The sequence below is a fragment of the Neomonachus schauinslandi genome, chromosome 10, assembly GCF_002201575.2.
Source record: "Neomonachus schauinslandi chromosome 10, ASM220157v2, whole genome shotgun sequence".
In the NCBI taxonomy this organism is placed as follows: Eukaryota; Metazoa; Chordata; class Mammalia; order Carnivora; family Phocidae; genus Neomonachus; species Neomonachus schauinslandi.
Window position 1 is genome coordinate 20,721,473 of NC_058412.1, and position 15,758 is coordinate 20,737,230.

At 50.1% G+C, this 15,758-nt stretch overlaps 1 protein-coding gene across 1 annotated transcript; it reads right to left on the bottom strand.

The window, feature by feature from the left end:
- Positions 1-6,358: 6,358 nt before the first annotated feature.
- Positions 6,359-15,285, bottom strand: ADGRF3 (adhesion G protein-coupled receptor F3). Its single transcript, XM_021697699.1, has 13 exons — positions 15,202-15,285; positions 14,161-14,221; positions 13,608-13,748; positions 12,956-13,129; positions 12,242-12,487; positions 11,477-11,686; positions 10,833-10,976; positions 10,463-10,659; positions 9,880-10,059; positions 7,584-8,963; positions 7,072-7,113; positions 6,923-6,985; positions 6,359-6,460 (listed from the first exon to the last, which is right to left on the bottom strand). Exons 1-13 carry the CDS (start codon positions 15,283-15,285, stop codon positions 6,359-6,361), a joined length of 3,024 nt encoding a protein of 1,007 aa, XP_021553374.1.
- Between the last annotated feature and the right edge of the window lie 473 nt (positions 15,286-15,758).

Sequence of the window (15,758 nt, forward strand, 5' to 3'; positions counted from 1 at the left end):
TTCTGAAGGAATACTCTGGTCTCGATCCCTGTCAGCTGTCAGCTGTGGCGTGACGACTCAAGGCCTCTGCTCACAGGGACCTACGCACCCAAGAGAAGAGATTCCCCTTGCCCGTTCAGCTTCTTCAGTGAACAGATACAGAACCCAGCAGAGATAGTCAGTGGAAGTGCGGTTGGAGGGGTCAGTGGGGCTCAGCCCCATCACTGACCCAAGGACAACCTCTTGGAGATAATAGTTTGTTTTAAAACCCAGAAATAAATCTTCACTATGTGGTCCAATGATTTTTGGCAAGAGTGCTAAGACCATTTAATGGAGAAAGGACAGTCTTGTCAGCAAATGGTGTTGGGAAAATGGAAGGGCCACAGGTAAAAGAATGAAGTTGGACCCTTACCTTACACTATATATAAAAATTAACTCACAGTGGGTCAAAGACCTAAACACAAGAGCTAAAATGATAAACGTCTTAGAAGAAAATGGTAAAAGCTACATGACATTGGACTTGGCAATGCTTTCTTGGTTATAACACCAAAAGCACTGGTGACAACAACAAAATAGATTGGACTTCATAAAAATAAAAGATTTCTGTGCATCAGAGGACATAGTGAAAGGGCAACCAATGGGAGAAAATATTTGCAAATCATATATCTGATAATATCCAGAACATTTAAAGAACTCTTACAACTCCACAAACAAGAAGCAACCCAGTTTAAAAATGGGCAAAGAATTTAAATAGACATTTCTCTAAAAAAGTTATACAGGGGCGCCTGGGTGGCTCAGTCGGTTAAGCGCCTGCCTTCGGCTCAGGTCACGATCCTGGAGTCCCGGGATCGAGTCCCGCATCGGGCTCCCTGCTCGGCAGGGGGTCTGCTTCTCCCTCTGACCCTCCTCCCTCTTGTGCTCTCTGTCTCTCATTCTCTCTCTCGCAAATAAATAAATAAAATCTTTAAAAAAAAAAAGTTATACAGATGACCAATAAGCATGTGAAAAGATGTTCAACATCACTAGTCGTTAGGGAAATGCAAATCAAAACTACATTGTTATAGCACCTCACATCCATTAGGATGTCTGCTATCAAAACAAAACCAAAAACAAAACAGAAAATAGCACATGGTGGAGAAACCGGAGCCCTTGTACACTGCTGGTGGGAATATAAAATGGTGCAGCCGCTGTGGAAAACAGCATGACAGTTCCTCAAAAAATTAAAAATGGAATTACTACATGATCTAGCAACTCTATGTCTAGGTAAACACCCAAAAGAATTGAAAGCAGTGTCTCAGATTTGTACACCCACATTCGTAGCAGCATTATTCACAATAGCCAATAAGGGAAAGCAACCCAAATGTCCACTGGTGGCTGAATGTGTGTATACACACAGTAGGATACTATGCAGCTTTAAAAATCCTGTCACAGCCTACAACAGGGATGAACCTTGAGGACAGTATGCTAAGTGAAATAAACCAGTCACAAAAGGAGGAATACTGTATAGTTCTAATTGTACAAGGTATACAAAATCGTCACATTCATAGAGACAAAGTAGAATGATGGTTATCAGGGATTGGAGTAAGGGGAATGGGGAGTTAATAGGTACAGAGTTTCAGTTTTGAAAGATGAATTCTGGAGATTGGTTGAACAATATTGTGTATGTACTTATCACTACTGAACTGTACGCTTAAAATGGTTAAAGTGATAAATTTCCTGTGTTTCACCATACAAAAAAATTTTTAAATGCTATATCAAAAACATTCAGAGCAGAGGTCACCCCTGGGCAGGAGGCAGGGGGATTGGGTTGGAGAGGGCTTCAGTGGTGTTGCTAAAGTTCTAGTTGTGCAGTTGAGTCATGGGTTCACCCAACTTTACGTAAGTTATATGCTATTTCTAAACATTCTCTGCATGTCAGAGAAAGCTGAGCTGTTTTCAGTAGCATCACTGCTACAAAAGACCACCCTTGGCTGTCGTGGTTATAAGTGCCTCCATCTAAAGTAGACATTGCTGTTTGTTCTCAGATATCTCAAACTGGTTATGCTATTCTTTTAACTAATTAATTAATTTATTTATTTTAAAAGATTTTATTTATTTATTTGACAGAGAGAGACATAGTGAGAGCAGGAACACAAGCAGGGGGAGTAGGAGAGGGAGAAGCAGGCCTCCCGCAGAGCAGGGAGCCAGATATGGGACTCGATCCCAGGACCCTGGGATCATGACCTGAGCCGAAGGCAGACGCTTAACAACTGAGCCACCCAGGCGCCCTGGTTATGCTATTCTTAAAGATCCCAACTTACGTACCTCTCTTTTCATATAATACTTTAATTATCCCCTCTATTCCACTAAATAACCATTTTGGAGTGGGGCCTTCACTTGCCTTCATCTTTCATTCAAACTTCAGAAGTGTGCTTCCGCACTCCGCGCCCCCCTCCAACTGTTTGCTTCTCGGGGGCTCTGATTCTGAGTAAAAGTCCACGTTCTTCCTGTGGTCTGTATAGTTCATTCGTTCAGTAAATACTTACTGAGTGCCTGTTACGTGTCAAGCATATTTTAGATACTGAAGCTACAGCAACCAGCAAAACAAAAATTCTTGCCCCCTTTACATCCATCTTTCCAGAGAGAAGAATCCTAATTCTCAGCCTATCTTCTCCCCCATCCCTTCTCGTTTTTGTTTATTTTCTCTAGGCCTCTTCAATTCCAGTCTCTCTTGAGGAGTGAAAAGCAGCAGCAGGTCTCCCAGTCTTCCTTTGAGATTTAATGGGTGACTCAGAGGTCCTCTGTCTGTGTCCTCTGTGGCTTATCTGGGACTCTGATCTTTTTCAATGAATAGGGATCACTGATTGAGAGGAAATGGGAGAATGTGGGGGATGGAATGACAAACATACTGAGTAAAAATTCTATTCTGAAAAGGAATGCATTATTGTGAAAGAGACAAAGCATTTGGATATGTTAGCAATGTTTCTGGCTGCACTCAACTAGGGGACCCTTTCCCCCTCCCACTTAAGGGACTGTCAGTGATCAGACAGAATTGATTCCCAAAACAGAACTCCAAAAGGGTGGTTCAAAGCTTTCTCAGGAACCCCTAATGTAGTCCACCCTTCCATACAAATCTAAATTCCAGGCGATACTTTGTGTTACTTGCTTGTCAAGTTTCTATTTTTAAATATGCAAAATGTTCAGAATAACTTTTTCAAAATCACTTTTTTCTAACAAAAATACATGCTCATTGTAAAAAAATAATTCAAATAATATTTATAGAGTAAGAAAAAATGAAAAATCCAGTAGAGATAACCACTGTTAATATTTTGGTGTCTCTCCTTCTCAATGCACACATATCTGTAGGGACACAAATGGACCCAATTTTGGTATGGACCAGAATTGGCTAGTATAATGCTGTTCTGGAACCCTTCTGTCTTACTTAGCTATATCAGTAGGTTTAGCTATACATCATCATTTTTTTAGATTTTATTTATTTACTTGAGAGCAAGTGTGAGAGAGAGAGCACAAGCAGAGGAGGGGGGAGGGAGAAACAGACTCCCCGCTGAGCAGGGAGCCCGACATGGGGCTCGATCCCAGGACCCCGGGACCATGACCTGAGCCAAAGGCAGACGCTTGACCAACTGAGCCACCCAGGCGCCCTGATACATCATCATTTGTAATGACCATATAGCATTCCTTTGGTAGATATGTCCTAATTTGTTTTACCAAGTGCCTCTTTTTTAAGGATATAAACACCTAGAATATACATCTTTTGTACATTTGTCTGCTCGCTTGTCTACTTAATATTTTTTTTTTTTTAGATTTTATTTTATTTGAGAGAGAAAGAGCTCACACACGGGTGGGGAGGCAGGGGCAGAGGGAAAGGGAGAGAATCTCAAGCAGACTCCACACTGAGCGTGGAGCCCAACGCAGACCTCAATCATGACCTGAGCCAAAACCAAGAGTCGGACGCTCAACCGATTGAGCCACCCAGGGAACCCTCTACTTACTTCTTTAAGTCGTCTTTTTAGAAATGGAATTGCTGCTAAGCCTCACTTCTTATATTTACCTCCAGAACCTTCTCTTCAGTCCTTTTTTATGTGAGGGTCAAATGAACAAAGGCTTCATGTCATTTCATTGATCAATTCTAAAGTGTGTTTTTAGCCACAGAGCATGCAGTACGTGCCATCATTTGAGAAAGAGAATGAAGACATAGATTTCTACAGAAGCATGCTCAGAAAGTCTCTGCTGCTTTTAAAGTGAATGTGTATTAGTTGAAATATTCAAAAATAATTTTATAATTAAAAAAATTAAGACTGTAAATATTGATGAAGTGCAAGGGCGATTGAGACGGGACTCTGTTGCCAGGGAAACCCGCAGGCAGAGGCCTGGCTGTTTCAGTGGCTCCCTGCCTCCCGCCTCCCTTAGGGGCTGAGACAGGTCTGAGGCATAGAAATGTTGCAATTGCCCTGCTGAGTTGGTATCTTCTCTTTGAAAAAAATGATTGAATTCATTTAGAGAAATATTTGCACTGGTTTATATACAATGAAAATATTCACACAGATCCATGTTTGTAAGAAAAACGTTTTCAACAGCATATCCATTTGCATTTCAACAGAAAATGTTCCCTTTGCATTTTATAAAAATAGCCATGAATTTTTTAACAAAGACTCATTCATGAGGATTCTTTTCATTTCTTCAGTTGAAAAATTTTCAGAACCCTGTCATCATCTTGTGGATTCCTTGAGTTAATTCAGCTAGATGTCCTTGTTTCCTCTCAAGACTTTTCTTAAATATTTCTTCTCCATATCTAGTCTTATCTTGAGCCTGTCACTTTTTAAAAATATAATTAAAAAAATATTTTATTATTTTGGAGAGAGAGCGTGTGCATGCCAGGGGTGGGAAGGAGCAGAGGGGGAGGGAGAAGGAAGGGGAAAGATTCTCAGGCAGACTCCATGCTGAGTGTGGAGCCTGGCACTGGGGATCCCATGACACCAAGACCATGACCCGAGCCGAAAACCAAGGCTCAACCGACTGAACCACCCAGGCACCCTGAGCCCGTGACTTTTAAATGCCAGTGTTTGTCATCTTGTCACTTTAATCCTTGGCAGTCTGTGGTAACTTCTTCTGTACTTTAAAGTTGTTAATGCAGGGGCACCTGGGTGGCTCGGTGGTTAAGCGTCTGCCTTCGGCTCAGGTCATGATCCCAGCGTCCTGGGATCGAGCCCCGTGTTGGGCTCCCTGCTCAGCGGGAAGCCTGCTTCTCCCTCTCCCACTCCCCCTGCTTGTGTTCCCTCTCTCGCTATGTCTCTCTCTGTCAAATAAATAAGTAAATAAATAAAATCTTTAAAAAAAAATAAAGTTGTTAATGCATTCTTACAAAGGTGCTCAGATCAGTGACTTGGCGTATACATGCATACGTCTATGAAACTTACATTTATATTGATATTGTTGTGAAAGTTAAAGAAAGGGACCTATTAGCTTCACCTTTTCCTAAACTTTGAAAAGAACCAAAATCTGCCCTTCACCTTTAATGTTTGGAAGATCAGAGTTCCTGTTATTAAGCCATCCTTTTTCTTGCTAGCCATAGAGAAGAAATAATCAGAAAGGAAATCATTGAATAGTTAAAGATAAAACAATTTTTATCAAATATGTCTGTAACATGAACTATTGATTAGTCAAAAACTGGTTGAGACTTGCAAAATGATTAATTGCAATCATTTTGAACTTTAATATCTGTTGATTATGTTTACAGCAGAGGCAGGCTTATTCCTTAGGTAGTTTTGGCTAGTTTTTCATGCTATTTTTGCTTGAATAGTTTAGTGGGGACAGGTGACCTGCAAGAGAAAGGAACGTGACTAGTGGAAACATTAGCCTGTCTTTGCCAATGGCTGAGCTCTGGGAGGGCAGAAGGGCTCAGAGCATTGGGCCAGGACCCATCCTCGTGGATTCAGGCACATTCCCTTGACTCCGTTGGAGGAGGAGCAACATGAGCTCGTGTGGTTCACTCAAAGCTTCTGCCTTCCCCATAAAAGGGCTCGCCCTGCAGCTCTGGGCTGGTGAAGGAGAACTTGCAAGGCTGCCCTCCCCTCTGGATACCAAGCCCACCAATGGCAATTCTTTCCAAGCAAAGGTTTTTCAGGATAATTAAATATTTGACAGTGCAAAAAAGGAATTTCCTGAGTGAACTGAATCAAGGGTTGGTGGTAGTAAAATTCCCTCCAGCTTTCTGTGAAAGCAATAGAAGATGCTATGCCATCTACTCTCTGAGGCCTCCACCTTCCCCATCCCATCCAGAAATGTCTATGCTGGAAAAGTCTGTTTTCCAACCCTTGGGCTGGGACAGTTACAAGAAGAAGAGCCTTCTGCGCCAGGAAGCGCTTTGCTACGCTCGGCTTCATTCTGTGCCACTCACACTGCTCCCAGGAAGGCTTGTTTCCCACCTGGCATCTTCACTTCTTCCTTTGCTGTGTTCTGGGATGTAGGTTTCATATGTAGCCTAGGAAGGGACAGAAAGGCCCAGCTGCAGGGTGATTATTATTATTATCATCAACTCTCCTTTGATGAGGTTGTACCCATCTTCACGGTCTCACCTGCCCTCCTGCCGGGGCCACAGTAATCCTAGGAACTCTGCTCTCGGCTACGCTGACTCCCATGCTTACCGATCCTACCTATTCCCTTCATATAGTAACTGGAGGCAGACTTTCAAATGGAGAAACCAGGGACAAAGAGAGTCCCCAGGAGCCCAGGTTGGAATCAGGAGCCCAGGAACCTGACTCTCTACTGCTCTGACGGGGCTCTTTTCTCCATTGTTGGGGAGTTTGAACCTGAAACATGCTCATTCTAAAAGACAATCCCAACCTCCTCTCGGCTCCTAGCTGTGCCTCTTAGGAAGGCTTGGAACAGCTGCTTCTAACCTGCTCTCAGCGGGAGAACTGAGGATTTGAAGCCAGCAACTCACCAGGGAGATGGTGGAGTTGGAGGGTTGGGTGCGGCAGAAGCATTTGGGTAAAGCCTCTCGTATCTGCAGGAGACATAACGCCCTGGTTATGCCAGCCCAAGTCCTGGCCTGGGCACCGCAAGTCAGACGGGTTAGGTGGGCAGACTCACCTTCTTGTCTGTGAGGCAACCAAACAGTAAGATGAAGACACCCTAAAAGAGAGATATGGGGATAAGTTAGTCAAGGAGGAAGGAATCAACCAAAGTCAACTCTTTTCCCTCTCCTTTTCCTTTAGCCTCTGTCTTCCTGTCTAATTCATGTCCCGAGGCTTCCCATCTAGAGTTTTCTGCATATTCGCATCATTTGGTGCATAGAATCAGTTTCAGGTACTTCTCTCACTGCTTTGGTTACAAAGGATAGATATCAAAGTTTTGAGTACTGACAATTCCCTGACTTCTCTGGCAAAACCAGATACTATTTTACGGATAAGAAAACCAAAGCTCACAGAGGTTTGTCCAAAGTTCTCCAGCTAGTCAGCGGAGGAAATGGAATCCAAACCTAAGTCTTCTAAAATTCCTGAGACTATTTCTTCTGCTTCACCATGATATCTCCTTGAGAAGGGACTGGCAGTGACTTAGACCATCTAAAAGGGCAAAAACACAGCCACCACACTGTCACCCACCTGGGTGGTGTTGAGAACCGTGAAGATGTAGTGAGGAACTATGGAGACTTCCTCCAGCAGAGTGGCCAGGCCCAGCCCCCAGGTGAGGCCGAAGATGGGGGTGAGAATGAGCAGGGCTTTGGTCACCCCCAGAAGGGCATGGCGCTTCTCCACCTGGGGCCCCTCTGACAGTGAAGGTCTCAGGAGCTTCAGCACAGCCATGGCTAGTACCAGCCCATTCACGCCCACAATAGCCAGCACTGGCCCCACGACGGTGTAGCGTGCCCCGCCCTTCCCATTCAACCAGCATGCCCCCTCCCCCAGGTATTGCCCTTGGGGTAGGTAGAGGCCCAGGGCAGCACCTGCAAACCCCATCGGGCACATATAGCCAAGGACCACCATCAGGGAGAGTACTCGGCACTTGGACAGCTGACTGAAGACGAAGAGCAGCTGGTGGGCCAACATCAGGGCCTGAGCCAGCATCCAGAAAAAGGTGGCCAGGTAGAGGAAGTGACAGAGGAAGGCAGCAGCCAGGCAGAGTGGGCTTTGGCGTCCCGGAGGAAGCAGTGGGGCTCCCAGGAAGCAGGTGTCCGCAGCCAAAAGGCAGAGCACCACGCTGAGCAGGGCCATGTGGCGTAAGTAGGCAACTTGGTTCTGTACCACGGCTCTCCACACCAGCCTGTACACGCCCAGGCACACAAGCAGTGCCAGGATGGAGGCCCCCAAGCCCACCCGACTCAGCAGCTCCAGGGTGGGGTTTTCTGGAAGAGTATTTCGGGACATGAGGCTGGAGAAGGCAGTGAGGTGCCGACAGATACACCGAGTGGTGGGGCTGGTGTGAGCGGTTTGCACCTGGCACCCTTCATCTGACCAACCCCCCTTGCCCTGGAAGAGATCGTGGTCCCAGAAGACACAGTGGGGAGTGCTAGCTGTGTCCCCGAAGTCCATGATGACCTCTCCCTGGTTGAAGGCCTGGCCACCTGCCATGATGGAGATGGAGAGGACCAGCCCAGGAGTGGCATAGGAGTCCCCCAGCCCTTGGCCGTAGTTTGAGGGCAGAAGATGGTCCAGTTTCTGCAGTAGCATGCTAGTAACACTGATGTTCGTTCCATTATGGCCCAGTGGGGCCAGTGAGCGCCTAGGAATGCATGCCTGCAATGGGGCCTGAGTGGAGAAGGAGGCTCTGTAGTCAGCAGGAAACGCAGGTCCAAGGAGCTGGGTCTGTAGCTGCACGTTATGTAAGCTGAAGGAGAAGGGGTGATCCTGTGGGCACAGGCTGCGTGCCAGGGTCTCCACAGCCAGCAGGAAATCTGAGCCCGCTGAGGGTTTCTGGGCCTGGGCTGGGGCCCACAGAGAGCCGGTGTCCATGTCTAGGACCTTGTCTGTGGTTTTCAGGAGAGCCTGTGACGCCCAACAGAGAGATCCCAAAAGAGAGATGAGCCCTGGCCGCTAGAGCCCATAGCACTGGGCCAGGGGCACAGGGAACTCTAGGCCCCAAAGCCACCTTTCCTAGTCCAGCAGAAGACCCACGGGTGGAGAGAAAGGGGGAGAGGAAGACAGACCTGTGAAGGAAGAGTTTCTATATGGGAAGAATGGGGAGCTGTTCAGCTCACCACTGGGGTGGCTTCAAGTATGTGGTCTCCTGATGCAATCCAGCCTCTCCATCTGACAGTCTTTCTCTCCCCTCCATCCCTCAGGCCACCCAGGCCCTATGGGGCCCCTTTCCAATTCCTTGACCCCTACAGGTCTGTAAAGCTAAGAATGGTACCCAGTGGTAGAGGGCATGATGTTCTGAAGTAGAAGGCCACATGCACATCCATCCACCCACATGTGATGTACATTCCCAGATAGGAAGTGTGTTGTGTCGTTGCCCCTGATTATTCTTTCGGATGCCTCTTATTGGTCACCAACTGTTGCCCATATTGAGAGCTGGTTTAGGTGAGTCCAGCCAAGCCAAGAGTGTTTGAGTATCTCCATGTAGGTATCGTGTGTGTGTGTTTCAGGGGGTGGTGGGGGGGGGCTTCACATCATATGCACGCGTCTGCATGTGCATGAATGCTCTGAACTCACATCTTCACACCCCTTCCTGCCTTTCCTGACCTCCCATGTGTTATCAGCATCAGACCTTCTCCACATTTCATGGCCTTGAGACTGGTGTCCAAGAGGAGAGATGGACCAGGGAAGCAGACACTCAGACTCTAGAAACGTCTGCTGGCTGACAGCCCATGATGATGTCAGGGGGACAGAAGTGCCCAGAGGTAAAGAGCTTCAGGCCCCTACTACCCAGCTGGCCCCTGCCATGGCTCAGAGAGCTCACCTCCAGGGCCCTGCGGGTAAGCTGTATTCTAGCATCCACCACCACCTTGGCCAGGAATGATATGGTGCCCAGCAGTGCCAACAAGTCAGAGGGCGAGCTCATCGCCATCACGTGCTCCGACAGCTGTGCCAGGATCTGTGGCACCTCCCCAGCAGGCCAGCCCTGGCCTGCCCGTAGCAGCTGAGACACAAGACAGCAGGAACTGGGGAGTGGGGTGGGCAAGTCCTCACGGGGGAGGGGCCATTCCTCCTCCATCCAGCTCTTTCCTCCCCATCCCCACACCAGTCTCAAGGGGACAGAAGCAAAGATCGAGTGAGCCACATGGAAGGAACTGACACCCATGTTAATGGAACAGACATTTGGTGGGATTAAGTTTGGAGAATAGCACGCTCCCCACAATGAGAATGCTGGGCACTCTCTGGCCCCCGCCTCACTCCCTGGCTCTGCTGGGCTCCAGTTCGGAGAAGGTGAGTGACCTTCAGGCCGAGCCTCAGAGGGAAAGGCTTCTAAAGCTAGGTCCCGAGTAAGAAAGGGGTAGGTCATGGAGGGTGAGGCCTGTGGGCAGCAGGGCCTGAAGCTTTACCCGGGCTCTGTGATGCAAGGCCAGGAGCTCTGGGTCTGAGCAGCTGCTGTGAACGGGCTCCCACGTCCCATCAAGCCCACAGGTCCGCTTCACTGTGCCCGTCCTGTTCACCGGACATGGGGGCTGTGCCACGTGGCCAGCCTTGGTGACATTCCAGGCAACAGCTGAGGAGACCTCAGGGCAGGCGGTGTCTCCATCTGAAGAATGATATCAGGGAGGCTCGGCAACCACAGTCCAGCCCCAGCCTTTCTGGGGCAGAAACCTGTTCAGGCTCTGGAGACGGGCTGTGCGGCCCAGTGCAGGGAAACGTCAAGGAGCACGCAGGGCAAGCAGTAAGAGGTCAACCGGCTGGACCCCAAGTCCCACGTACCCTGGATGACGGTGACAGAGATGGGGACCCTGAGAGGGGTCAGTCCTGGGCTCTGCAGCTCACAAGTGTACGTGGTGTCGGCCGCAGGGCAGTTGTGAACGGCCAGCACAAAGCACCGGGAGCCTGGCTTGTTGACTAAGGAGGCTGAAGATAACATGAGAGAGGGAACAGTTACTGGGCCTGGAATAGACCTAGAACCCAGCAGGCCCAGAGATGTCCTTTCAGTCTTTCTAGCAACTTCAGAAGCAGATGACGCAGTGCGGAAGAACTGAGCGGTACGAGAGCATCAAACTATGAAGGCAGAGCTTGGATTTTGGGGAGGGACACCTGGGGGTCTCTAACTAGCCCCAGGACTTGAAGCCAGGTTCCTCATTTGTAGAATGGGGACTATCACCAAACGAGCTTCACAGAGTATATTGCAAGAGTTCATTAAGATTGTGTGAAAACATTTTGCAAACATATCTACATTCATGTGGTTTTTGCTGTATCAATACAATTAGGATTGCTTGTGGGGTAAAAACAGGGTTGGACTTGGACCCAGAACTCCCAGGTTGAACTGCAGCCTCTGCTTCCTGCGAGCTGGAGAGCCAGCTGCCTGGAGACCAGCTGCCGCCTGTCCCCCGGCCCCGACAGCCCCTCCGTACCTTTGCTGCCCTCCCTGGGACTCCAGGAAGCTGTGTAAGCCAGGTGCGTGCTGGGGATGCAGCAGGTCAGCTGGAAGCCAGGGCAGGTGGCACAGGAAATGGAGAGCTGGTCTGGAAGCCGAGCCACATCGGTTGCCTGCAGAGGCACCTTCACCACCTGGGACAGCTCCCATCTGAATCCCTGAGCCTCGAAGCAGCACATGTACTCACCTGCAGATACACACCTGCTGCACCTCCCAGCTCCTCCGGCCCCCACCCGTGCCACAGAAGCTCTGCTGCTTCTAAAGCCACACCTGAGGTCTGCCTTCCCGGTCCGGCCTCTCCTTAAGCCCAGCAACAAAGATCCCCGCCCCCGAAAGGATTTCTAGGAGGAAGAGGCCTGGAGAAGAGGCTCCTGACATTTTTCTTTAATAGCCTGGAGCCATGGGTTCCAAGTGAACCTCTTTCCTGCGAGGGGATGCCCTTCCCGAACCACCTGAGGGCCACTGCAACATCTTGAAGTAAAACACAATGTCTGTTCTCTGCCGAAATTGACACCCCACCTTCAGCATTCTCCTGTTAAAATTGTTCACATTAGTGGGCTCCTTAGCCTTTGTTTCCCCAGAATGAATAAATGGAAAGATGCAAAAGGAAAGGAAGGGGGGAGAAAAGCAGGAAGGAGAAGAGAGGGAGGAGGAGGAAGGTGAGGGAAGCAGGGGAAGAGAAGGACGAAGAGAAGGGCAAGGCAGAGGAGAAGAGAGATGAAAGGAAGGGCAGGCTGGCTACCTGCCCATCTATGCGAGACGTTGAGGATGCTGAGGACAGCCTGGCCCGGGCTAGAGGCCAGGGACACATGTGTCCCTGGCTGCAGGAGGATGGGTGTGGGACTGCCCGCATGCCGCAGGACCCAGTTCAGGTTGGTGGTCTCACGGCTCTTGACAAGGGTCAGATTCAGAGGGGCGCCAGGTGTCTGCACCGAGGAGGTCAGGCTCAGCCTTCCGGGGACTGCAGGGAGGCAGAAGGCAGGTACCCCTTGGAGCAGGAATTGTGGCCCTCTGCGGTTAAGCCGACTCCTTCCCCATCTTCGGAAGCCCGTTCCTCGTCACTCCCTCCCCACTGCCCCCAGTACTGTTTTGTTTTGTTTTGTCCCTGGATGAGACCTGTCATTGGGAACCAATCAGGGAAGTCTTGTGGCCCACGATTTCCCCTCCCCTAGGGGCCTGGGGCTGCTGGAGCCCCTTCCTGGCCCTCTAGGGTCAACAGCTGTCACTCTAGCCCTTTCTCTCCTTGTCCATGTGTCTCAGGAGCCCTGTTGTTCGTTAGTCTCACTACTCAGTCCCAAGCTTGAGGCTGTGACCCGCCAGGATAACTGGCGATTCTCCCACCCAGCGGAGCTCCTGGGCTTGGGCCAGCTGGCTGAAATACAGGGGTTAGAGAGGAGAAAACACAGGCTTTCTTTCCCAGGGGCCCATTGGTTTCCAAGTTCCCAAATCTCCTCACCAGGTGGCAGCAACTGGCAGGAGCCGGCTTCAGCGGGGCCGAGGACCAGACAGCCACAGGGCCTGTGGCTGTGGGCGGGCTCGCAGGGAGGGTGACGGGAGCAGACGCTGGTGTTCCACTGGTACCCAGACAGGCAAGCACAATAGGTCTGCCCACAGCTGTGGAGGTTACACTCTGCGGCAGAGGGCGGGGACAAGACGTGGGCAGGCCGTATGAGAGAGCCAGGCCTCTGACGCCTGAGCCACTCTAGGGCTGGCTGTCTGGAACCATCCCAAAGTCACAACAGCCTCAGCCTTCAGGGACCGCCTCCTCACTCAGGGTTCAAAGCAGCAGAGGTCCTGCTGGGCAAAGTCATCAGGGGTGGGGTCGGGGGTCAGAGAAGTCCCAGCGCACCACCGGCTGCCTCTTGGGCCTCTGCCAAAGTTTAGAAGATGGGGACATGGAACAGGAAGGGAAGGGTCTGTCTGGTGGGGAGGTGAGGAAGGAGCTGGGCCATGGAGACCCTCCAGGAAATGGGAGGGGTCAGCAGCGGTCTAAGCGAGCTGGCTGTGGAAGACCTGGGAAGCCTGTGCCCCCTTCTCTCTGAGCTCCCCGTCCCCCACAAGTGATGGAAGGCCCACTGAGAGGCAGGGCTCCATAGAATCCGCCCTACCTGTTGTGAGGCTGAGGCCAGTGAGAGTTCTTGGGAAAGAGGAAGCCGAGGCAAGGGGGTGAGTCAGGGTCCTGGAGAGTGCCAGTGGCCAGGTCTGATTTGGCAAGTCCAGCTGTACAAAGACCGAGGCCAGGACTGATTCTACAGGAGCAGAGGGGGCAGCTGTAGAGGAGAGGTGGCAAGGCCATGGGCTGGTCCCCTTCTGCCTCCCACACCTGGCTGGTCACTGGACCCCGGGCAGATCCCACTTCCCATAGCCCAGCTAGGAGCTGACAAGACTGGAGAGGGCCATAACCCCTCACTAGCTACGTTGCATTCACATACAGCTCCATGTCACCATCCCCTCATTTTATAGATGAGGCTCTCCAAGATGAGTGATTTTCTCCAGGCCTCACAGCTAGAGAACTGGCCTCTGGACCTGAGTGTCCACTGTGGCCAGCCATGGATCCAGTCTTCCGTGGGTCCTCTTCAGCCTCATTCCCTGCTCCCTGTCTTCCCCCCTTGCCCTCCCACCCCTCCCTCCTTCCTCCTCCTGTCCACTCCATCCACTCACCACCTTCTCCACTCTTCTGGTCCAATTGCTGCCCCAATTCCCCTCCAGCCTGACTCTGTGCCTGGAACAGAGGAGAGACCTCTGAGAGGATGCTGACCCCAGGTTTCTTCCAGGGACACCTTCTTCCCCAGGGGGCTCGGGCTAGCCCGAGTAATTTGGCGTGACTCCATCTCTTTGAAGCTCTTCTTTTTGCCTAGCCAGAATCAAGCAGGCACATCAGGAGAGGAAAGCAGGCTTCCGGTAGGAGGCGCCAGGGATGCAACCTCAAGGACTCTGCCAAGGCCTGCAAATCCCACCTGAACCCAGGAACCAGGCACACCCTGGAGAGTCAACATGCTTTGCTTAATTCCTTCCTGAATTTACCTGTCCCTGGGCCTCTAGGCTAATTGAAATGGCTGTGTCTGGAACACCAGCGGGGAGGGCCAGGCAGAGCTGGCTGGGGCCCAGAGGCTTGGGGAATTCTGTTCTCTCCATAGAAACTGCCACAAGGGCGAGCATAAGGCAGCATCTTCCCTTAGTCTCTGGTTCCTGTAAATTATTTCCTCACCAACTCCTCCCTCTCTCAAAATTGTATGTGAATGTGGGTACTATCTAAAAACAGATACAGATATAGATATGGATACGGATACACACAGCGATACAGATGTCTTCTTGGGAGAAAACAGAGATCAAAAAGTGCTAATCTTGACTTTGCTGTCTTTCTTCAGATTCTCTCCTGTCCTCTATGCTGGAAAATTTTTCTTTTCTTTCCATTTTTAAATTATAAGCTTGACTGGGAGAACCTTTATCCAAAATGTAGCTGGCATCACTGGAGTTCACAGTGACTCAAAGAAACAAAAGCTATCCCACACCCTGGAAAATAAGACTGACCTCTCAGAGATTTTATAACAAACTGGCCTCTCTTTTTTATAGTACTTCCTCTCCCTCCAGCCCTTGCGCCTCCACCTGCCCCTTCATCCACACCTTGCTGCCTCTCACGCTGACAGGCCCCTATGTCAGCTCTGTAGACCTTCCCTGGGTACTTGCCCCAGGCTTACTCGCAGGTTGAGACGCTTGAGCAACTGGTGACCTCACCAGGGGGAGAGTCATGACCAGGAGCACCACGGAGGCAGCTGAACAGACCATGGCTCAGCGAAGCAGTCCTCAAGAGTCCTCCGGCTGCTGCATGATGCAAATGTCCTCAGAGAAGAGTTGGCAAGGCTCAGCACAACTGGGATGGGAGGGAAGAGGGGACGGGAGCCAGCCGAATTTACAGAGGAAGTGCTACAGTCTGTGACCGAGTCACATGGGCACCCAGTCCCAGTGAGGCCACCTGGAACCCATGTGCCCCAGTGACGATGGTCTGCGCAGGTTCCCCCTGGGTTCTAAACCAAGAACTCGGTGCACAGGAGAGGGCTTGGGGGTCCTAGGTCACAACCAGCAATATGCCAATAAGCCAGGGACCTGGGAAATCTGGATTGTCCTGAAACTTCTGCGAAGCTGGATCATTGATCTCAGAGCCAAGGTAGAAAGGACAAACATTAGGGCTGATTTCTAGCCTAAAATAATTTCCAGAGTCTTAAATTTAACTGAGAACCCGGAAAAATGCTGGGATAAAT